Source organism: Aphelocoma coerulescens, chromosome 5, assembly GCF_041296385.1.
Source record: "Aphelocoma coerulescens isolate FSJ_1873_10779 chromosome 5, UR_Acoe_1.0, whole genome shotgun sequence".
NCBI lineage: Eukaryota > Metazoa > Chordata > Aves > Passeriformes > Corvidae > Aphelocoma > Aphelocoma coerulescens.
Genome location: NC_091019.1, coordinates 45,707,336 through 45,732,413, shown reverse-complemented (window position 1 = coordinate 45,732,413; position 25,078 = coordinate 45,707,336). Strand labels below are relative to the sequence as shown.

General features: G+C 39.3%; 1 protein-coding gene across 4 annotated transcripts in view; it reads left to right on the top strand.

The window, feature by feature from the left end:
• SPTLC2 (serine palmitoyltransferase long chain base subunit 2) overlaps window positions 1–25,078 on the top strand; it is an 80,446-nt gene that overhangs the window by 15,257 nt on the left and 40,111 nt on the right. For all 4 annotated transcript variants that reach the window (XR_011151427.1, XR_011151428.1, XM_069017976.1 and 1 more), the window contains exons 3-9: window positions 3,434–3,588; window positions 4,620–4,768; window positions 5,095–5,219; window positions 9,794–9,887; window positions 13,624–13,729; window positions 14,558–14,777; window positions 16,669–16,795. Coding sequence is in view for 2 of the 4 variants with exons in the window: in XM_069017976.1 (XP_068874077.1) it covers window positions 3,434–3,588; window positions 4,620–4,768; window positions 5,095–5,219; window positions 9,794–9,887; window positions 13,624–13,729; window positions 14,558–14,777; window positions 16,669–16,795 (976 nt within the window). In the remaining 2 variants the exon portion in view is untranslated. The remainder of the gene's footprint in view (window positions 1–3,433; window positions 3,589–4,619; window positions 4,769–5,094; window positions 5,220–9,793; window positions 9,888–13,623; window positions 13,730–14,557; window positions 14,778–16,668; window positions 16,796–25,078) is intronic.

The following is a 25,078-nucleotide window of genomic DNA, read 5'->3' as shown; positions in this document are numbered from 1 at the left end:
ACTTGGCTCTAAAAGTAGCATAATCACTGCATTTGCATGTCCCTTTGCCCTGAGCTAAAGGCTACAAAGCTCTTGTTATGACCTTCACTTGTAATATTAATTTACAGTATGATGAAATAATGGATTCCTTAATCACCTATGTTAAGGTGTTGCACCCCAAGGGAGAATTTTATTCTTCCCTTGATGGGCTGTGCTTTTCACTGAAATTGTTATGCTTTTCGGGCTTCTGGCAGACCACTAGTACTTCGGTGTCTTCATCAGGCATCCCCTCACTAATAGGGGATGTGTTCAAGGCTTAAATTGACAGGAATAAAGCTGTTTAGGTTTTTTTTTAGCTCCATAAATGAAAGAACTTGCTGCTTTTGCTCTCTCTTTTGGAAGCAGTGTAACTTTCGCAGTTGTTTGACTCGGCTTATTCAGAAGATTGCTCAAAGAATCAACTCCTAGAATATTTTTCCTTGAATGAAACTGTTTCATCTCAGACTGGCATTCGTAGGGACTCTACGGCTAGAAGGAGTGTTGGATCTGAAATAAGATGAGAATGTGATGGAAAAACAACAAGCTCTGAATGCCATTTAAAGGTGACAGTGGTTGTGTCCAGCTCTAGGACACTTTTGCAGCAGAGCACTGTGGCTGCATGTGTCAAAAATTTGAAATCATGGAATATACTGAGTTGGAAGGCACCCACAAGGACATTGACATTGACCCACAAGGGCTGTACAGGACAGCCCAAAGAGTCACACCATGTGCCTGAGAGCATTCTCCAAACTTCTTGATCTCTGTCAGGCTTGGTGCTGTGACCGCTTTGCCTTAGGAGTCTCTTCCAGTGCCCTCTGGGTGAACACCCTCTGGGTGAAAAGTATGGATTGATAGATTTCATCCATCCCTTCCTCCCAGGTGTTTACTTTTTTTGGTTCAAAGATTGAAAACGTTAAATTAGCATGAGGAATTCAAGTGGGCTTTTTGTTGTACTATCTTCTCTACTTCTTATCTGGAATGCCAGACTGCAGAAGCATGGAGGAGATAAATAAACCAGCCCCCAAACCAACCAGCAGACCATCTGCTCCTGTATGCCAGCTCCAAAAGAGGGCTCTCAAACTCCAAAAGTCAGTATCAGTTTATAAAGGCACAATATCCTTACGCTTTCTCTTTACACATTCTCAGATGCGTGGGTCCTGAGAACCCCTCAGTGGGGTTAGGATTACTGAGGAAATAGACAATCCAGTTTTGCATTATGCCAAAGTACTTCCTGCCTGTCTATTCCAAGGAACTTTCTCATGAGACCTATCTCTGAGGATGGTTTGTTGGAGGGAGGGGTACATGTATAGATAATGAAGGAGTTCACAGTATGCTGATACCTCAACTTAAAGTCCTTTACTATAATCCTACAACTTGGTACCCCAAAAAACTAAAGCTCGTGTCCCATATTAAACCTTAATTCCCTTACCCATAATTTATTCCTTGAATTCTTGACTTTTAAGACACATTTTTTCTTTATCATAATCCATTAGGTTCAGAGAACTTCTCTACTTCAGTTAAATCCCTTTAAACTTCGTTCTAATGCTGGCTTGTAAGATCATGCTTTTGTTACTTATACTGGTGGTGCCAACCTGTTGTGGGTGATTGTCCTTATCTCACCAGTTGAGCTTGTTACTGTTCCGGCTTTGTCAGCTTGGGTTTCAAAAGAAAACTCATCTGATGAGTAATCTGGAGTGGGATTGGGTTGTATCAATGCAGGCATACCTGCTTGGGTTGGTATAATGACTCATTTCCAGCTTCCCTTCCTAGCCAAGAACCTTGGTTAAAATATCAATTGTTTCTTGGGTCATATAGTTGGTGTGCTTGGATAACTATTGCAAAGCTGAACTCTTGTGCATAGATGGTTGAGAGGAGTGGAAAATACTTACAAGCATCTCAGTAGATTATAATTAGATTTAACAAGTCTCTCAAGTATTGATCTTCTAATGTGCCAGGGTTTCTTTTTGATCTCACTTCCTCCACCCCTCTACAAATAACATAGCAGAGGGTTTGAAACAATTGTGGATAATTATTTTGATTTTGTGTCATGAATTGGGACGGAACATGGAAGAAATAATTGCCATTCTGTGCATGTTAGTGCATAGAAATTTTATTCCCACTGCCTGTCTTTGAGAAAGGACATGCTTGTGATTCTCTGGAAGAGTGATTGCTAGCTAAATTTGGGTTGTTTTTCCATAGTTGAAATGACAAAAATTAATATCTTTGTGCCTTTTTGGCACAGGCAAATCAGAAATGGGTTTAGGTGCTTAGGCTTAGAAGTTGGCACTTTTGGGCTTGGTGTTTCCTGTGCAGCTGCTGGTGGGAGGATGCAAAGGTATGGACCTAAATGTTCCTTTACTCCAAACTGCAAGGACAAAGTTGTTAAATCATTACAGTATGAAGGTAATGAAAAAAGTACTCCTCCTGCAGGCAAGCATTCTAAGTAAGAGCTTGTCAGTGCCCGTTTGTGTTTTTATTAAAAATCTGCCATAAATGCTCCCAGTTTTACTTCAGTGGTACAAATGTCTGACACTGTAGTCCTTGGTGAGATAGATACTCTGCCTTTCTCATACTGTCACCAAAAATAAAATTCACAATGTTTGCATTTTTCTTGTGCAAAACAGGAAGAAATGCTCTGCTGGCTCATACCTTTGTAATAAATTCTACTTTTTCCTCTGTAGATGATTAAAAAGGTGCCTTTTTTTTTTTTCCCCCAACAGAAGCAAATGAATTATGCATTCTTATCGTTACTAAATGTCAAACTTTCTTTAATTAAACAGTAAAAAGGAAATCTTGTGACTTTGGAGTAAGAAAAAAAAATGTTCTTGAGTGATCAGATGTCCTTGCTGCTGCACTTAGTTTGACATTCTTGTGTTATCCATTCAAGGCAGTCACTTACTTTTCCTGGAAAACATTGGAAGGGAAGCTAAAATTCAGGAAATGCTCATTCATAAAAATCACATGGGACTTCAGTGTTGATAAGCTGTACAGAAGAGCGGTGCCATAACGTAGCTTATTAGCTTCTATTCAGAACAAAAAGTTGTGAAAAGTTCTAATGGTAATGTGTAAAATAATGCTAGTGCTGCTATATTAAATGCATTTCTTGTGCACAGAATAAAATATGGTAGAGCACCTTAGTTTTCAAAGTCTTTGTGTATTCAGTAGAGCAGTGTATGCTGTATGGTGCCAAAAAGCCATTGCATGTTCCCTTGCTCTGCTTAATTCTGAAGGCTGACTATACCTCTCCTGCAAAGATTATATGCCCAAGGATTTAATGAAGGGGTTTATTTTATGTTTTGTGTTTTCTTGAGTTTTTTCATTACACCAGAATGACAGAAAAGAATTATTCTTCTTACTCTAATTTTGCTATTGTATATACTTTCCTTTTACTCTGAGTGCCTTTGATGTGTTTCAGGACTTTGTCCCATTGTACCAGGACTTTGAAAATTTCTACAACAGAAACCTCTATATGCGCATTCGGGACAGCTGGAACCGTCCGATCTGCAGTGTGCCAGGGGCCAAAGTGGACATGATGGAGAGAGTTTCCCATGACTATAACTGGACATTCACGTGAGTCCAAATTGAAGAAAACACTTGCAAGACCTGCCTTGAAATATAGGGTCTCTAAAAGCAAGTTGCAGGCTGTGAGGTTAAAGGAGCAGTGAATTATGTTTAGTTTGAGCTTTCTAGCAGCTTGAATCAATGAATTTTGCTCTTTTGAAATGCATTTAGCCACTGAGGCGATGATTTGTATATAATCTTTTGGTTACTTTACTGTATTATGATCCCCTGGGCATGCACCTGCAATAAAATTTATACCTTTGTGCATGATAAGAACCTGAGGCAGGTCCTTTGGATTGCACTGCTGCTTGTGACTCTTCATTTAGAAGAAGTTCTTCCACTTGAAGTAAATGCTGCTGCCTGAACTGAATCTAACATGATTGCTTTGAGTCAGAACTGAGGTAGTCTGTCGAAACAAAATCGGAAATACAATGAAAGGATTTTTACAAATTGGAAATGACATATCACCAGTTTGATGTGAAGAGGTTTGCAGCACAGTACTTGGTGAAACTAGTTATGTCTCTTCTTGGCTTTCAAGGGCAAAAGAATTAAAACAGATTTTTTTCTGCTAAACTTCTTCCTTATTCTCCTTGTCACGTATTGTTAGCACAGAAGTGCCAGATGTGTTTCCTTTCTGTGGTTAGAGGATATCCCGCTTGAGGGGCTGCCAAGTTAATTGATAGAGAGATGTTATTTTGTAATTGAAAAAAAAACTTGTATGTTTCTGGGATGGAGGGGGAAACATGTCAGAGCAACAGATGGTTTGAGAAGCCTCAAGCAATTTTATATATGATAGCAAATTCACCTTTAAATATAAACTCTTCTGGGAATTAATTTGAGATTGAGATTGTAAGATAGGGAAAGAATCTTTTTCACTGATTGTTGCAGTTTGATGATGAGAGGCAGTACTGAAATAATGTTTGGTTCTATTGAGTTTTAACATTTCAGTGTACAGTCTAGGAAAGTGAAATAATAATCTTCTGGTGTAAATAACTTTTTAAATTTTGGGTATCCTAACTTGTGCTGTTTTTAAAACACAGGTACACAGGGAGAGTGATAAAAGACATTATAAATATGGGTTCCTACAACTACCTTGGATTTGCACAGAAGGCTGGGGCTTGCCAAGAAGCAGCTGCTAAAGTTCTCTCCCAGTATGGAGCTGGGGTGTGCAGCACTAGGCAGGAGATGGGTAAGTTGGAGGATGATAGTATGTTCCCTGAATGTGTATTTCAAAGTCTGTATCTGATTGCAGGTCTTTGTACCATTAATTGTTCCAGCATTGAACTTTAGTCTAACCAATAAAGAAACTTTTACTTCAGTGAGGACAAGTTGACTTCCTGGATTTACATTGCACAGCAGTTGTCTTACTTATGTTTTCATATATGGGTTTTTTTCAGTGTTCCCTTAGGGGCCTTTAAATAAAGCGTAGCTTGGTTGGTGGAAATTCTTTTTGTAGAATTTAGCAGTAGTGAAAGCTTCTGCTTACTCTGAATTTCCCATTTGTTTTATGTGCAGGAAACTTGGACAAGCATGAGGAGCTGGAAAAGCTAGTTGCCAGGTTCCTAGGTGTGGAATCTGCAATGGCATATGGAATGGGATTTGCAACCAACTCTATGAACATTCCTGCTTTAGTTGGCAAGGTATGGCTTAAGTCATGGACCAAAGCTCACCTAAGAAAGATTCTAGTGGTTAAATTTTCTAAAAGCTACGTGTTTGCTTTTGTGTTTCCTCAGTGGCAACCCCTGCAGATATTCTCTATGGAAACTGTAGGTCACAGTGTGCATCTCTAACCGTTGCAAAAATCTCTTCAGGAAACAGCATCCATGGGACCAGTAGCAGCCCAGAACTTTCTCTCTGGCAAAAAGCCTAGCATGTTAAGTCTTGCTTTCTCAGGCTATTCCTTGGTGTGTGAAATAGTGGAGGTACTTTGGTGTTTTTGAGACACTAAGAACTGACTGTATCAGATACACAGATAAGCTGAATTGCATATTGGTACACAGAGAATTTATTACCTTTGAGTGACAGCTAAAAAATCCTCCCTTTGAAAAAGTAGCAAAGCTGTTTGAGGGAAATAAGGTCAAATAAGTAAAGACTCATGATGTTTACTGTGTGCCTCGTAAAACAGTAGACAATTAGTCTGAGTGTCCAGTATCTCCAACTAGGTTTTTTTAGTTATTGGAAAATGAAATAACAGTGAAATTTTTGTTTGCATCTTCTAATGCAAAATATATGTTCTCTTAGCTCCTCCTTAGAGTAAAATAATGCAAGGACTGGAACAGGTGGTTTTTTTTTTAATTATTCACTGTCACCCTAATACTACTAGTCTATTGAAATTCTTTGTCCCTGTGTAGTGAATTATTTTCCTTTTATTTAATTTATTTTTTCACTTCCTGATACTACTTTGTAAATCTTCCTCTTGCAGTATCTACAGATTATAAATTTGCTGTCTCGTTCTTCCTGGCAACTTTTCTTCCTGGTGATTCTCTGTCTGATTAGCTGCAGTGTCTTCCTGCATGCTATTTTTTTTTTTTTTTTGTAACAAGGAAGTAGCACTGTCTAAATAATGTGCCTTTTCTTTTGGTCTGTTAAATTTTAAATATGAAATGCTTTGCACAATAAAAAAAACCCCAACATTTTTGAGTCTGATGTGCTTCAAATCTAGTCTTTCTGGAGTCAAATACTTTTGCAGCGCTATGAATCTGAGCAACTTGTGTTACTTCTGACATACCTTTTTACCTGCATTTTTTGGCTTTGTCTTTCCACATCTCTCCAGTTTTATGTTCAACAGAAAAATGATTAATGATTTCTGTGAGACCTTTCAGATTTAGTACACACTGTCAGATACATTTAAGTAGATTGCTGGTTGTTGTCAGTACAAATTACTCATTCCTGCAAACTTACTCGATCTGTTTTTCTATGTGGAGCATATCTTCTGTATATCTTCAATGCCTTATGAGAATACCCTCGAGACACCTTACTCAGATCCTGAGTTTTCACCTTTGAACTTCAACAGGTTTTACAACCATTGAGAAAATCTGAACAGTAAATTTCAAGGCACGTAACATACCTGTTTTTATACAGCTCACTTGTACATTTACTAAGCCAACTCTTGTCATAAATGGGTACAGCAGTCTGTGCTGGGTTAGTCATGAGGATACTTAGTTTTTTGTACACTTGAAATAAAGTAGTAAGAAGTTTCTGCCTTATAACAATACAAGTGTCCTTATACTCAGGTGGATACTCCAAACAGAAAACACACTCTGGTGAAGAAAAGAGTTCTTGTCAAATGAACCATTTTGCAGTTCAGAATGTTCTCTAAATGTTTTTTTTTTGGCTGCCTGAAGTTGCTTCTCACTGCACATTTGATTTCTTCATTGTCTGCAAATAAGGACACATAAATCCTGAATTCTGGCACCACCCAGTACACAATTAAGTGTGTGTGCACAACCTGTTTGGCAATGCTTTGGTAGTCCTCAGTAAAGCTCAGAGATTCCCATGCTTGATTAAACTCTTGGGTTAATTTTTTTTTTAAGACTGTTTGTGTCTTTCTGCATGTCCTACTTAACGTTTTCAACTGCAAAGCTGCCTGGATCACAAGATATGTTTGACGTTAATGATATCTGGGTTAGTCTGTTACTATTTAATTAGCTAAAAACAAGCTACCATTATATGCTCACATATACTGGACCACCTGTTCTTTTTCTGCTCTGTGGAATCCTGAAGCACTTAGTTTATGTTCCTACTGAATCCTCTTTTAATAGCAACAATTACAGTTTGACTATCCTAGATCCATCTCTACGCCATAATTTGATCAGCATTAGTCAGCAAAAGGAATTCAAAAGCTTCATCATTACTTAGTTGATCTTTATTCACTATGCCTTGTTTTCAGCATCTGCTTAGTACAGGCTGCTGTTAATAGGTACAGTTGGTGTAGACTGAAAGTCGTATTTCAGCACTGTTAAAGCATCCCTAAAACCAGGTCTTTCTGCACCTGGTAGTTTTCATCAGTAGACACCCTCTGTTCACAGCCAAGTTGTCATGTGCCTGGTACAGTCACTGCCAAGTATGCTGAGTCTAGACCACAGATAATGGGAAATTTGAGGGTTACTTAGAAGTTGTTAGACCATCTGAGGCTAAGCTAGACTCTTAAACTTGCCTGTTTTGGAGTAAGTGCCATTAATGTAGTTAGCATAATGTAGTCAGGAAGTGTCATTAGTGTAGTTAGTTAATAACACCATTCTGTACTGCCTTTAGCACGGAGCTTTTTATCATAGCTCTGGATTGAGAGACTAGACAGTTGAGTTAGAACAATGATGCTTGAAGGATATTTTTTGGTTGTAAGAAAGCAAATTAATTTCCATATATATGTGGGTTGTGAAATTAAGTGCTCAGGACTGAATTACATGATTTATGTACATAGCACTCTGTGGTAAAATGTGGCATTCAGTTCAATAGGCCTTGTAGGATGTGGTGGTAAGCCTGATCTTCACTAAAATGTTTTTCTAGAGCCCAAGTAGTGTTACCTCCAGTTACTGTTAGCCTTGTCCTGGATGCTTTCTCAAATGTAAATTAGCTCATAAATGCTAGTGAAGTCTTACTGTAGTAGCAGCACCCAGTTTTACATATGATCATCAGGGATTGCTGTACCAGTGGCTTATGTGATCCGTGGCCCTCTCTCTACAGGCAGACAGTATTAGATTCTTTACTACTTCTTCAGTTTCAAGTTAATTTGTTCCTAAATGAATGGCCTGTTAGCAGGGGGTGAAAAGAGGTTGCTGCTGCTGATCAATTTGTTAGGTCTACTTTCTCCATCAAATGCTTGTCCTTGTTTTTATGGAAAAGCTTTTTCTAGACTATTAATCTCTTCTTCCTCTTTTTTTTTTTTAATCTATCACTTTTCCTGCTTTCTACCATTCCAAGAAGGATACTAGTACTGGATTATTATATTCATGTTTTTTGATACAGTGGTGTTTAACAGCAATGCCCTCTGATATATACATAGTCTGATATAGTAGTTCCAAAGAGTAAACACTAGTTGGAAATTTTCATACTGCCTATGCCAAAGTCTATGAACTATGTAATGTGAATGTTTGTAGCAGCAGTATGAACACATGGCATTTATTGCAGTTTCTGATGAAAACCAGTCTCGGGCTTTCTCAGAATGTAGAATGTTTCTAAGTTCATCGCAATTCTAGTGCAGTTTCCTTTATTTTGAAGAAAATACTGTTGTCTGTGACACTCCTTGTATAACTGTAGGCAATGCTTTTCACAGTCGTTTCTAGTAATTCCCATTGCAGAGAAGAAATCCTCTTGATTATTCCCTCCATCAGTTGTTATTAGAGAAGCATGGAATGACCATCTTTCAGTGCTAGATCTTCATCATTTTGATACCCTTTCTAGATTTTTTAACTGAGCAAAGTCACTTTTAAAGTTGCAGCACATTTGCATAGTAATTGGAGGTGGACCAAGGTTATTTAGAAATATTGTTGCTTCCTTATATATTAATCCCCCAATATACATTCTTGTAGTCCACAGTGGTAACGCTGTGACTGAGTCTTCAGCATATCAGTTATTGACCTGTAATCATCACTGCTCTCAAAACATACATATCCTGGTTTAATGTTTGTCCAAGGATTTGTTGTCTGGTTTTTTTAAAAAAGCAAATGAATTCAATGTCATGTTTAATGGCTTCAGAAAACTTCTCCATTTCACAATGCAATTTTGTTTTCCACTTTCTGTCCCTTGTATATTACCTCCATCTACACATGGGTTTAGTCAGTGGTTGCTTCCTAATGTAAGAAATAGTGCAACTTTGATAAGGCCTTTAATCAAGGACTTCTGTGTCCTCTTTCTTAGCAGCACTGTAGACTCGCTGAGTGAACTGTGATAAGCTGCTCTGCTCCCTGTTTTACCTGACTGCATAGGAGGATGAGTACTCATCAGCAGCATGAGATATTCAGGCAGATTCATCTGCAGGACTTCCAGCAAAAGTGAAACTTGAGTGGTTCTTTCAGTTAAGAGAAGTTGTGTATTTTTATTTGCCATAATAAGGCTGCAAATTGGGTCTTAGCAAGTCTTGCCTGGACTAGCTGCATTTATGATAGAATATTTTTTTCTTAAATGATCCTGAAGCACTTCAGAGCTGAACGGTGTTACATGCTTGGCTGTGAAACATAACCTTTTCAATATCTTCCTCTTTCCCCTTCTAATTCAGGGCTGTCTGATTTTGAGTGATGAACTGAATCATGCATCACTAGTGCTTGGAGCAAGACTGTCAGGAGCAACGATTCGAATCTTTAAGCACAACAGTAAGTATCAGATGGTGGACTCTGCCTTTCTGCAGATGCTATAGATCAAATACAATCTTTTCTATCTTCTAACAGTTGGAAATCCAATTTCATGCAAGGAAATCAATTGCTAGTTACCTGAAAGGTCAGAAGTCTGCTGCTCCTGAAAGCTGAATCATCCTGAATAGGATATTTTTTTATATGTTCAGTCCCAACTAATAACACTTTTATCCTGAAGCTGTTCTGTCTTACATCTTCTGCATATGGAGAAGAACATGCTACCTTTTGGCAACTCTAGGGGCACTGGTGTTTTAACATGGTTTCTTGTTCTACCATGCTTGGGGTAGCTCAGCATGGTTAGACTATTCTAACAGTCTGTGTCATATAATAATGCAGTCTTGTAGGGGCCTAGGTTACAATTTGGGGGATAAGAAGTTTAATTTTAGAACTAGATGCTAACATGCTCCTACAGTAACAAAAACTTATGATTGCAGATGTCCTAGCTAAACTAGACAGTCATGAATTGGCACAATGTAGTACTAAAAGAATTTTTGGGACATGAAGCATAGATTAAGTTCACTGAATTACTTGCTTTAAGTATTTGTTTCCAAAATACACAGATTTTTTAACTTCCTAGTTTCATCTTCCTCCAAAGGAGGTATTTATAATAACTTTCAGGTTAAAGCTACCTAGGATTTCCTTCTCTTACTCTTGATGAAAGAGGTATCTGGTTGTTCTTGATTAGTAAGGCCACTACCTTCGTTCTTCGGGTACTCCTAACACTCTTTATAGTGTCAGTCTCTGAGATCACCATGGCTCTTGCTCTCTTTGAAGTGTGTGGTGATAACAGCAAAACTTGGGTGACTGCAATTATTTTTTTCTTTGTCCTACTTGATAGTGTGGATTCTCTCTGCTGTGCTTACTGTTCCTTTTGTGTTCACTCTTTCTTGTTTCCTATCATTTGAAATAATTTGTTTTACAAAAAAGTAGAGCTTATTGTAACATTCATTTTTTTCTTTTTAATTTGTTGTGGTTGGATGCTGGCCCAATACCAGGCACCCACAACAGCCGCTTGCTCACCCTCCCCTGCCACAGCTGGGCAGAGGAGGGAAAAGGAAAAAAAAAATCAACGAACGCTTCATGAATGAGATAAGGACCGGGAGAAACACTTCAAGGGCAAAACAGGCTCAACTTAAGCTGTAAAGTGAATTTGTTACTAACAGAGTCAGAGGATAATGAGAAGTAAAATAAGCCCTTAGAACACCTTCCCCGCCCCTCCCTCCTTCCCACCGACAGCGCAAGGAGACAGGGCCTGGGGGTTTGGTCAGTCCATCACCGAGATTTCCTTCTGCTGCTCCAGGAGAGGAGTCTTCCCCTGTGAGGCCGTGGGGTCCCTCCCATGGGAGACAGTTCTCCTGAACTTCCCTGCCGTGGGTCCGCTCTCACGAGCAGCAGCCCCACCGCCCCTGCTGCAGCGTGAGCCCCTCCCACGGGCACACGGCCCTCCCGAACTGCTGCGCCGGGGCTCTCTCTTTCCTCGGGGTGCAGTCCCCCAAGGACAGGCTGCTCCAGCCTGGAAGCAGGGCCCTCTCTCTCCAGCGGGTCTGCCACTGGATCACAGCCCCCTCCAGGCATCCACCCGCTCCGGCACGGGCACCTCCCCCACGGGCTGTGGGTGGATCTCTGCATCCCCCGTGGATCCCCACGGGCTGCAGGGGCACAGCGGCTTCACCATGGTCGGCACCACGGCCTGCAGAGGCACCTCGGCTCCGGCGCCTGGAGCACCTCCTGCCCCTCCTTCTGCACTGACCTTGGTGTTGCCATGTTGTTTTCCCTCACATGTCCTCACCTCCTCCTCTTCTCTGACTAGAATCCAAAATCTTGTGACTTTGTTTTGATTTTCTTTTTTAATGTGTCATCACTGAGGCATTACCAACCTCTCTCACTGGCCCAGTTTTGGCCAGCAGCATGTCCATCTTCAGAGCCATCAGCCATTGGCTCTGCCAGACATGGTGGAAGCTTCCAGCAGCTTCCTCACAGGAGCCATCTTTGTGGCCCCCCTGCTACATAAAACCAGGCCGTGCCAAACCAATACATAATTCTTTCTAAATTTTGGTTCCTGAGCAAGATCACAAAAGTTTTGCATTCAACTTCTGCATTTGTATAGACATACTTCTGAACATTAAATCCAGTTGCAGAATTTCAGAGAACATTGGTGACAAACATAGTTCTGGCTGTGAGGAGAAGGACTTAGAAGCTGCTGTGATGAAAAATAGATGATTTGTTGGCATGGGGTACAAATTAGCACTGGTGAAATTGGGGAATATTGTAGAAACATTCTAGATGGTGGGTTTCTGTGGAAGAGAATGTAATGGCAGATTAGAATCAAGGCAAAATGCAAACAATGGTCTCGGCCTGTCAAGATGATGTTCAGTTCATATTTCTGTATATGTTCTCAGTCTTACTCTTGTTACACTCTGTGCTGCCTTTCTAACGTCATTTTCTTGAGATGTTAATGGCTTCATTCATATTCAGATTTTTAGAAATGGGGGGGCAGGGGGGGGAATGAAAAATTCCCCTGAAATTCCATGTTCAATGTTTTTATTTTTTTCCTGCTTTATTCTGTAGTTTGTCTTTTTTATTAAGGTCAGACTAATCTTCCCCTCCTTCCTGAAAAATTAGAGTAGAAGTTTATTTTCCATTGCTCTCCCTAACTGCACTAACCCTGTCTTTCCTTCATTGAGAGACCTGTTGGAGACAGGGACTAGACTGCAGATTTCTTCATCATTGACTTTCTGAATGCTAGCTGTCCTTTAACAGTCCATTAACTGACCTACTTTGCTGTGTAGTTTTTAGTCTAGATCTAGTTCACAAGTTCCTCTTGCCGCTACAACTGCCCTAGTCTACCAGTGCTCTTTTCATTATTAATGTGTGCTCTTTTTCATGCCCTAGTGTTTAGATCTGTCTCTTGCTCAGCACTTGGCTTTTATGCTTTGATTAATCCCATCTTCACTCCTTTCTTCAGAGTTTTTTTCAGGACTGATTCCACGTGTATGTATTTGTTCACATTACTTAGGTCTCTTAGGACTCATGTCAAGTGTTTGTAGCCAAAGTTAGTAAGATTTCAGAATACGTTTCTCCTAACAGCTTCATCTGTCTAGTTTCTGATATGCTGAACATTGTCCTCTTTCCTACATTGGTGGTTCTCTTTTTTCCCTTTTCTCCTTTTGGTTTAGAAGCTTCCTGTTCCACACTTCCAATCCCTTCAGTTGTAAACAAAGGAAAAAAGTACACTTGCCCTGATTCTTTTCCTGCACTCTGGTCTATCTTCTACTTATCTTTAATTGATTATCCTTGAACTTGTTGTGTTCTAGCTCTATTCTGTTGTTCTGTTCTGAATTATTTCTATCCACAAGGACATTCTTACTACCTAAATTGCCTTCTCTTTTTATTAGAATGAGATATCTTCCTTTTATCTTTTTTTTTTCCCCCACTTTCTTTGTTTGTGCCTAATGTTCTAACTTGTGTTTTAGTTTAGAATGATGAAATTCTTCCTTGGAGTTCATACAGTTACCTATTCCCTTCAATCTCATCCATGGGCCTGTAGGTAGATGAAGCCTGTGCTTATTGACTTGTGTATGGTCTGTCCTCCACTCTGGAGCAATTTGTGCCTTTCTGGAGTATTGCTGTCTTTAGTCATGTCAAAGCTCAAGCTAGTAGCTGTTTTGGTACCATTTAACAGTAATTTCTGGCGCAGATATGCAAAGCCTGGAGAAGCTGCTCAAAGATGCTATTGTGCATGGGCAACCTCGTACACGGAGGCCCTGGAAAAAAATTCTTATCTTGGTGGAAGGAATATACAGGTACAAACTATTCTTTATATTCCTAAGACCCTCCACATGAGATCTAAATGCTTAGTTTTTGGGTTTCTTTGCCAAATCAAACTATGAATATTGTCACTTCATAGTTATTTCATTAGTCTCATCTGTGAATTAAATTACACTGTGTATGTCTCACATCCTGGGCTTTCTGTTGCTAGAACTATAGCTGCACCTGGTGTTATCACAATGCTTCCCACATCCTGATTAGATTGTAGAAATTAATTAATCAAAACTGATTATTTTTATCAGAGCTGAGGTCTTAAGTTGCTTGTCCATTTCATTCTTTCTGTGCTCACTGGATTATGCTAGTGTGAATGGAATTGCACAAATTTAAAGCTTTTGCTAAGAGTGAGTAGGAGCAGTAGGCATAGCTATGTTAGGCATTTAAATCATGGTGACTTTCAGCACAAAATGGGGTGTTTTGGAGCGTTACTAATGAGAGCCTAGTCAGTTCTTAGAAGCATCAGGTAAGTAGATGTCAAGTCAGAATACTGACATTAGGGTAGAAGTAAAATTGAGATAATTTTATAAATGAATTATCACTGAACACATTCCTGTACCCTAAGTTACTGTTGCCGCTGCTGTTTAGTCAGTGTGTCAGTATCCCAGACATGCTGAACAGGTAGAAAGTAGAGATCTGGGCCCCAGGTACAAGGAGAGGTGCATCTCTGCAGACTGTGATGTGTCTATCAAATTTTAGGTGTTTGTAATTACTGAAAGAGTGAAGAAATGAAAGCTTAGTGACTTTAGGCTCTATAAGGTGGTCCCAACTATGAAATCAACTTATACTGAATTTTTGTTTCTTAACAGTATGGAGGGATCCATAGTCCGTTTGCCTGAAGTGATTGCCCTTAAGAAGAAGTACAAATCCTATCTGTACCTTGATGAAGCTCATAGTATAGGTGCCCTGGGTCCCAGTGGCCGGGGTGTAGTGGAATATTTTGGACTCAGTCCTGAAGATGTGGATGTTATGATGGGAACATTCACCAAAAGCTTTGGAGCTGCAGGAGGATACATTGGGGGCAAGAAGGTAAAAAGCTGGGAATCTCATGGTTGGTGGTGAAGTCCATTTCAGGCAGGTGGTGGAACTCTTCATTAAGCATTTCAAAGTTAATCTACTCATCAAGTACCCTACTGTCCATTTGTTTCATAATTTTACATACTGTCTAATACTGTGAAAGTCTGCAGTGCAGAAGAGTCTAGTCTAGTAAAATACCTCATAATCATTTAGGTCTCACATGATGATCTCATTTTGCAGAGTGTACAGTAGTGATGTAATATCTTTCTAGGAACTGCTAGGAGCCAGGAAGCTGGGATTTCTTGATGTTACTTTTAATGAGACTTGAAGGAAGAATACCAAAAGCTTAAGTTTTTCAACCTGTTTGGAGGAAGATCCTCTTAGATTGGTCTGGTAGAATTGATTTCCCCATGGTAGAAACAGTTTGCTTTCTGAAAAGACACCTTTTCCGTTTTTCTCTTTTGGCTGGTTGATTGTTTTGGTGTTTTTGTTTATTTGTTTAGGCATTTTGTTTGTTTGGGGTTTTGGGGGCTTTTGGGGCTTTTTTTTTGGCTACTGTCTCTTTTCCATTGGAAAGTACAGCTGGAAGGTGTTGCCTTTGCCAAACCTCTAATTTTCAGAAGGGATAGTGTAGACAATTCCCTGTGTCACCTTTCCCATATCCTAAAATATCTGATCTCATAGATCAGGCTTCTAAGCTTTATTTGAGGGTAAAATTCTATAATTTTCCTACCAGGACAATAATTTTTTACGTATTAATTGGGATAATTACTTCCACCCACCCAAATGGAGATGGAATTTAGAGATATTCCTTGTAGGGGGTTTACTGCAGTTAGATTAAAATTACTTTGACAACTTCCCCAGAAGAAGACATCATATAAATCTTTTTCCAAAGGTAGTGAGCTAGTGGGATTGACTCCATGGCATAAGGTAAAGAAGCTAAGAGTCCTTTGCAACTGTGTTTTAGCTACTGATTGAGGGATTGCTTCAGAGGTAAGAGGCCTTAAATCTTCTTACCTAGTTTATTTCAAAGTCCCTTTACAACTTCCTTTCATTTAACTGTGGCCCTAGGCAGACAGCCACAGAACACTTCTGCACATTTTTATAATACATTTGCAGCTTGTGATAGCTACAGAGTTGTCATTATTCATTTTATGGTAGCAAAAGACAGAATCTGTTCTGGCATTCATACTGATGCTTATAATATTTTGGTAGGATGGTATTTTAGCATGGTTTTATTACCATTAACAAGCAGCCTAGATAAAAGGTGTGTTGGTCCTTTGTTTTCTATATTACCTGCTTTTGCCCTCTAGGAAAAATAGCATGTGTTTAACTGTGAAATGCAGAAGGGTTAGGCTGAGGTTCTTGCACTCTTAAATTACACCTACTGCTTTATTTATATTGTGCTGATGAATGAGAGAGAAGCTTTTCTGACCTGTTCCCTTGTTTAGTGGATTTTGGGGGGAAAAAAGTATTTTGAGCATGATCCATAAGCATGTATGGATCCTGCTCCCCACTATTTGATTTTCTGTGTATTCCTACTGTTATAATAAACACTTTTGAAACTCACCCTGGGCACAGCCTAAGTAATGCAAACATAATGCAAACCCTTGTTGCAATCCACTGCTGATGGTGTTAGCTAAACAAGTCTGTCATAGACATTTGTCTCTGATCAACACACATTCTTGCCCTGTGACATTATTATTTGTCATGTCCCTGCTGTTCACATTTCAGCTGTTTATTTCTTGTACTGTTAAATTAATCCTTGAGATACTTGTTCTCTTATGGGGCATTCTGAAAGAAGTTTTTTGTGGTGCCTTGTTTTATTGTGATTAAAGATATGACAGAAGCATTTCTCTGAGTGCTGGGAAGGCTATGTCTGATGCCTCTTGTGTTTTGCTAGGAACTGATTGATTATCTCAGGACATACTCTCACAGTGCTGCATATGCAACGTCAATGTCACCTCCTGTTGTGGAGCAAATCATCACCTCCGTGAAGTGCATTATGGGTGAAGATGGTACAACTATTGGTGAGTCTTTCTAGCAGTAAGCATGTAGAAACAGGAAGCCAAAAAGAGCTTCTATCACTTTGACAGATAACACATTCAGTGGGCACTTTCATAATTATCTGTTAGTACATGTATGGTTGGAATTTCTGGATCGGTAAACCAGTTTACAATTCTGCTTGGCAGATCAGCCTAATTACAGCATAAAGAGTTTTCAGCTAGAGGTAAGTCATCTTAGTCTTGTCTAAGACACACTATTTTCTTATATTTGCATCTCAGTTAAAGTAAATATGGAAATATTTGTGAAATCCCTTTTTACTTGGGGAGCTAGAGGTGTATTTTTCAAAATCAGTGAACTGAATGGACTAGGAGAAGAAATTCAGCATATTTGTCTTTATTGTCTTAGTTTTCCTGTTTCATTGTAGAAGTAAAAGGGAAATTTGTACTACTCTCTGGGCATTCAAAGTCATAATGACAAATTCTTGTCTCATTTGATTATGGGGTTGTGGCTTCCTTCTGTTACAGCATGAAGTAAATAGCTCTTTAAGCTGCCTTGAAACTGAAATGGTTTGCATGTAGGATACTTTCCCCTCTTCACAGGTAATTAAAAAGTTGTGAGCAGCTCAGACTGGATGCTGGTGTAGTTTGCTGAGGATCTGTTGGAGGCATTTAGAATTGCGACTGCAGTATATATTGAATCCTTGGAGCTTGAGGCATGTGGCCACAAGGTGGTGGTGGTGTATGCTGAAGAAATGAATTGGCTTTTGAACATGCATCATATGACCAACCAACCTTTTTGATAACTTACAGTGGAAAAGCTCACTGGGGAAATGACTTGAGAATTTTTCTGTTATAATAGGCTTCATTTGGTTTGCTTATATTATCTGAGACCAGAGTTAAGTGCCAGCAGTTGATGTTCATGATTGCCCAGTAGACACATCCTCAGTGAGGCAAGTACAGCTGGGCAGCAGCCTGCATTTGTGCTAGCTTTGAGTGCTTCTGAGTGGTCCATGTGAGAGACCTGTACCAAGGTGACTCCCTGCTCTTGAGTACAGATATTAAGCAAGCTTCAAACTACACAAAAAGTTGTCTTGCTGTAGTCTTAAAAGTAATTGTTTGAGCTTTTTATAGCTGATGATTTGCCAACAATCTGTGGTCTGCTTAGGTGTTGCTTGTTTTGGGTTTCTTCCAGTATCAGTTTTGCTTAATGAAATGGAAAGCAAGGAATGTGTCACTGATTTCTGTTTGCAGTATTTAAACTCAGGCATTTTTGTCTCTTTCTGAGGCTACATACATTGAGGTATTTGTTCAAGCCAGGAGAATGGAAGTAACTTCCATTCCAGACTGTTCTCCTGCCATTATGCCAGTGAGATCCGAGCTGAAAGGCAAACCAGATGAGGAACGAATTTGGCAGAAGATAAGCTCAAAAGATCTTTTTTGTTCTCATGTTGCTTAAAATGCATGTCAAGCTACATCCTGCTAATTTGGTACCAAGAAGTACCAGAATTCCTAGGCACTCTGAGAAAATGAGTGGTTTTGGTGTTTGATAGGTATTTCATTTCCAAGAAGTCTCTGTATGTCCACTTTCTATATGAGCTGTAGCACTTTTCGTAAGTGATGGATTTAACATCTGGATAGCCAGAACCCTGTCAAATCTCAAAGGATTTCTCAGCTACAGGTCTCGTGAAAGTGTTACTGGCTTCTTTAAGCATCTAAGTCAACTTTGAGTTAAGATAAGCACCTCACAGGATGATTTCTGCATGAAAGTGCTTTTCTGTTTATTTTCTGCAGAGTGCTGTTTCCCAGTCATGCATTTTTTTTAATTGCCTTAAGGCTTTAGAGATAATATTACTTTGTAGACATTTTCTGTGGATGAAGTTGGCAAAAGTTAAGTTGGATGAACTGAGCAGCTGATTAGTGATAGCATGACAAAAGTTTTTCTTTGTTTAAGGGCTTTGGCTGAAAAACTTCTGTTTAGATTCTGTGGAATTACAAGTGGGCTCTGGAGGACCACTGCCTGCAGTTGGTTTGACGGTGAATAAATAAGGAGTAGATGGGTGCTGGTAATAGTTGTTAACTGTGAAAGACAAGTGGAGAAATAGTGTTAAACTGGGTGACTGGTAAGCACCTCTGAATTGACTGTGTACTACAAAAATTTCATTGCATTTAAGTTAGTCGAGCTGAACGAATGGATGAAGGAAGCTGAGATAGTGCAGTGGTTTTACAAGAGCACAGGAGTGGAGCTGGAATCAGAACAGTAGATGGCTAGCTCCCAACCTCATGTTTTGGACCACAGCTAAATCTTTTAATGGCTTTAAGAATGCTTTCTTGAAAAGAGCCTTTGCGGCTTCTTTGTCTGACTGCTTCTGTTTACCACATGCTATTTGTAAAACATGCTGTCCTCCATGACATCAAATTATTGTGGAAATTGTCATGTCAGATTGAGACAGTCTGTAGCTGAGGAATAAGTAGTAGGAACAGAGTAGTTTTTGAAGATGAAGGGGGTTCTGTATATCATTTTGAAAGAATATGTTAATCATTTTTAGGTTATTTCTAAATCTAAAGAAGCATCTGAAGACTCTAAACTTACAATATAAGGTGGTGTAATTACTAAAACTTTACATAACTAAAAAAAGTGAATGTCTCCTTTCAGATTTTTCTAGCAAGTTGCCAGTGACTAAATAGGATATTAGTAGGAGGCAGCACTGACAAAATACAGATGCTATAAAAAGCTTCTCGACAGAGAATGTAAGATGTGCTTATGTGGAGATGTGCTGCCTGAGTTGGGACAGTAGTTTTCTTGTGTCTTGATTTCTATTCAAATTAATCTGTTAATTCTTTGTAATGTGTATGCATGTACGTGACTAGCAAACTTCAATCACCCTGAAGACAGTTACAGTGGTAGAATTATATCTTAATTAATTTTATATATATATATATATATAAAACTTGTTCCTTCATCCAGGCTGCAAAAACCATGCCAACAGCTAAAGCGATGGCAGAGCCACCTGGGAGGCTCTTGGTAGTGGTGTTCCAGTATTGCAGCTCCTTTACATTATCAGATCAATACTCTGTCCTATTTTACTTTGCATTACTTGTCTTGCACTGTAATTGGCTAGAAGACCACCATGGGGTCTTTAACAAAACATACTTGATCTGTGATCCCTTTGAGAATTTCTTCAGAGGAACAGTCATCCTCAAGAGTGTTGAACATGTTGAGCATATAGCTTCACTTCAGAGAACTCAGGTGACAATGTACGTATCTTGTATATCATCACATTTGGCTTTGATATATAGTAGAGCAAGGTGAGCAGGAGAGATGGAGAAGGCTTCTTTCTGCAAAAACCTTTTGGAACTGTTTTCCAATTCAGAGTCACTATGGTTGAAAACTTTAATGAGAAAGTGTTGCAGATGTTTGTCAGCAGTTTGGTGAATGTTGCTCTTGCTCTGTTCAGCCACAAAATGAATGAATTTCATATAGTTTTGTAGATAAAGGAGCTTTTTAAACAATGATAATAAAAAGACACAATAAGCAGACTTTTCAGGGTCATACTACACATACACAAAGATGACAAATTGATTCTTGGAATGGAGTTTTGGAAAGCTGTAGCATAGAGCCACTTGATTCTTGCTGTTATTTAACTTGACTGTAGGGAAAATGAGACAGCTTGGGTCTTGTCATGGTAAATGAGACATTGTTTTGATTTATGATGTTAAGTACTTGGCCTGTCGTGATGAATTTTTCAGCATCAATGGTTTGGTTTGAGTTGAAAGCTGGATTTTTTGCCACTACAGTCTTACTAGGACTGGGAATCCAGCTGGCTTCTTTCTGTTATTTACATAAGAGCCAGTGATACATCCTGTACAACTGGAGTTCTGTTATCACTGTAGCTCTTCAAGACCCAGCCTGTTTGTTGCCCTGATAACATTGCTGGGGGCACGTGGAAGAAAAACATAAGTAACCCAAGTGAGATTCAGGCAAATCAAAACATGCAAAGTGAAACCAGTCTAGGCACTGGTTAAGCACCTTCAGAGCTGAAACTGAGTTTGCTCTCCTGTGTATTAAAACTGAAGATCAGCCTTAAAGCCAGGTGTCCTTTAAGTTTGAACTAAAGCTGGCAATACTAATGGCTTGTAAAAGAGGTGAACTACTTCTTTTCACAGACCTTAACTCAGTAATAGTAATTATACCTGTTGACATTTGTAATGAGTTTACTGACTTCCATGTGAGTTTTAGGAGGCGAATATCCCACACTTAATCACAGCACCATACATAGCATGCATAGGATGAGTCGTGGATAGACCTTGCCCAAGATGGCTCTTAAATTTTGAGTGAATGTTGTCTTGAGCACTGTATAGAAATGAAGGATTATTATCCAACACAGTTCAGTGGAGGCAGCAGTTGCATTGGCCATCCCAGCTGCTAAACTGTTGGAAACTGCTCTTTGGAGGCTGGTCACTCAGTTAGCAGCACACAATCTGATTGGTATTTGTCTCATCACTTCAGTTGTGAAGAGCCAGTAATTGACTCCACCTCATGAGTGAAAACATTAAAAAAAAAATTCTACTCTTGCCATTGCTATGTGCAACAATATTGAGTGAGTTAAATCAGAGAAGGTAGTTAAGCCAATTATAACCAGAAGTAATAAGAATGTACAGCTGTCTTGGCAGAGAATTGAGCATAACTGAGCTGTTCAGAATTCAGGACCATTGTTATACTGTCAATACGCCCAGGGAGAAGCATGCTGGGGGGGGGGGACTAAACCAAACAAAGCTCAAATAAGCTGCTTAAATTCTAGAGGAGAAAAGACTGCAATTAGTAATTTAACTTCCATGTGGTTAATCAGGCCTTCACGTGAAGATAGGACCTCAGCAGTTCAATCATCTGCCTAATCAGTAAGTTTCTTGAAGTTGGACATTTTGTAACATTACCTTTTTCTTTCCAAAGACAAACCACAACTATATGCATGTACAAACATAAGGAGTAATAAAGGAATAGCCCATGTTTCAGCACCTGTAACTGAATTTTAAGTAGCTTATGGTATATTTATAAATGAAGTCTGTACTTTGCCATTCATTGCCAGCAGTAGATCCACAAATGGAAGCAGTGACTGCTGTTGTACTCCAAGGGGGAAATACTCCTTCTGCAGGCTGATGCTGAAAACATTCAATTATCATTAAAATCGGTTCATTTGAATTTCCTCCAATAATGCACTTGTTAATGAGGTGTTAAATTATCACCTTGGGAACCTGGGGACCAGTCAAAACTAATTTGAGCAAAGTGAAATTTTTTTTTGTTGCTGCCCTTGAGAATCTCAAGCTGAGCTGGGAAACTGTTGGAAAAACAAATACTCTGGGGGTCATAAAGAGAGTTTCCTGCTTCTCTCCAGGGGTCTAGCAGTTTTAAACATCATTCTCTGTATTTGTACTTCCAGTTGAGGATCTTTTAAATCCAGCTTGTTGCTGCACCCCTACTTGCCTCCCACAGAGTATGGCAAGCCTCCAGAAAAATTGCTTTAACCTGGGCTGGGCAGGAGAAATCTTTCAGCTTTTGATGCTTTGAAGAGTGTTTACAGACATTAGCAGAGTTGTGCCCTTTGTGTTGTACATTGAAATGTGAGAATTCTTCAGTGCCTCTTCTTTTGGACTTTATTCAACATTGTGGTGTTTGTACAGAGCTTATAAATCTTTGTAAGTGTACACCTGCTTTGTTCTCGTAACATTCTGGTTCTTGCTATTTCTGTTAAGGTAGGAGCTGTCATCCTGTGTCTTTATAGACTAAACACTGATCTGGCATAGCAGAAATACAACTAGAAATATTGCTTTGTTGAAGTCATTTAATTTTTCTTCATTTCTTATACTACATTTGATTTAAAATGTGTATCTTACTTTTTACTCTCAATAGCATATGTGGTGCCAGGTTTTTACAGAATGCTGGTGTGCAGCTACTACAGGGAAAGGAGAAAATACTCGTAGCAGGTTACTAGTATATTGTTAGCAACAGTGCAACTGATACGCTTTTAAATCATTAAGGTAACATTAAGGTAAAGCATTTCAACAGGAGTAGTCACACATGAGGTGATGTGCACTCTTTCTTTGGGTTAGTGTTAAATAGAATTCATGGTTCCTGGTGTGGTACATGATTTACTAGAGCAGTTTTTAGAAAATACCTGAATGACCCACACAAGCACTGCCTCCTGTCATCAGTCCTGGCAACTGCACCAAATCTCTACATATTAAAAATAATACTAGTACTGCAATAGTTTCTGCAATACAGAGACTTCTGTGAAGACTGTAGTAGAATTGTTTCTATCTTCTTTGGAAACAGGCAATAGTCAGTAACGAAGCCTTTTCTGTGGGCTGTGTTAGGCTATGTGGGAGTTGCAGGCCAGCTGAGCTACTGTCCATGCCTACTTTAGTGGGTTCTGATGGAAAATGTGTTTGGCACAAGGTCAACTCATGCCATTTCCCATCAATGCAGTTGACCTGCCACAAATTCCCAAACGCAGACAATCTTGGCAATCTACAATGTGTATTTTGTCCTACTAGAGTGCAGATGTTTGCTAATGTTTCAGAATTAATAAACTTTCTTAGATAGTACAGATTTAATCTTTGAAGGAAGAAGCTGTCTGAAAAACCTGCATGGCAATTAATGTGTTTGAAGACCATATGGCCAGAGGAGAGATTTGAGATTACTTTGAATAAGATTGAGCAGATTCTGTTGCAGTCTAATTTCAGTATTGGGGTTTAGTTCAAGACAAATTGACTTGTCAAGGACAGGATAAACGAACCTGTAGGGCTTCTTTCTGCCACAAGTAAGCTTCTGTTAATGCTCAGGTTATTGCCTAATTGTTGCATAGTGGAAAAGTTGTGGTTACAATACTGCCTACATGGGGGAAAATGTGTTACAGAGTATGCATGCTTCTCAAGTTCATGTTGGCTAGCAGCTCCTAATATTTCTTAACTGCTTGTCCATGGACAGTGGGATTGAAAAAAAAAAAAAAAAGAGAGAGAAAGAAAAAAGGCGGCAGTAAAATACTTCTGAGGCTTTTTAAGACTTTCAAGCTTGCCTTCCAGCTGGTCAGCTTAATATTGTATCATGTAAGTGTGTTGGCAAACTCAGGCTCTAAGTGGGCAGTGGAGAACTCATTTGTCCGGCAACTAGCATGTCTAGAACTAAGTACTCTGTGCAAACAGATGCGTAACTCTTGCAGAAGAACTGTACCAAGAGCTGGAAGCAAAATGTTTAGTACCTCCAATCTGAAATACAGCTTGTTTTTCCTAGGATTATAGCTATATTCCTGACAAGTATCTTTTTGTTCAGGACCTGGCATTGTAGAGGCAATTGTGGGTTTTATATGCACAGCTTTGATCTTTCCAGGATCCCTGGAAAACAGAGCTGTGCAGGAAAAACAAGTCTGTAAATGTCGAAGGAGAGGCAAGGGTCTCCAGGGTTTGGGCCTTTTCAGGCACAAAGCCTACTCTTCCACCTCACTGCAGTTCCAGGTGGCAGGATACCAGGAGCTTCTTGCCAAATACAACTTACTAACATGGGAAAGCTCAACACCCTTCCTGTTGAAATTATTGCAGAGTTTTAGGGTAAATCTGAGAGCACACTGTGGAAGGACAAGTATGGCTATTATAACAGATAACACAGGTAGATGTGGGCAGCTCTGACTTGGTGGGAAACTTCCAGGCTATAGTTTCTATCATGAGATAACTTGGCTATAAGCATCTTTGATGTCAAAGGAGAAACTTGAAATGTTGTACAGGACCTCTTATTGAATGGATCAAAGTCTTCACAGAAAGATGTATGAAGATGTGTTCTGTGAAAGATTCAGGTGCTGCCTTCTCAATGACTTCATACATAAGCTTCCTATTGAAAAAAAAACAAACCAAACCAACTCGTTCAGAGTGAAAGTTTGTAATTTTAGGACACATTAGTAAAGAGCACATACACACTTGCAGCATCCTGTCTCTCCCACTGTGCCTTGTCTTAGGTGAAATCTGTAGCAATATTATTGGGAGGTATATCAAAGTCCGGTTGAAGTACAGAAAGATCTTTGGAACTTAATGTGCTCCATTCCATAAGGTCCCATTTAGTACCACTGATGAAGAGTAGGTGTTGAGGACTATTCTGTTCACTTTCTTTATCCCTTAAAGGATTCTTCTACCAAGAGACATAGTTAGAAGGTAGTCTGTCTGCCAGGGTGCTTTTCTGGATTTTCAGACTAACACAGAGATAAATACTTCTCATAGTACTTTACAGTATCAGTTACTGGTCAAAGCATACTTCTGTGTAGGATC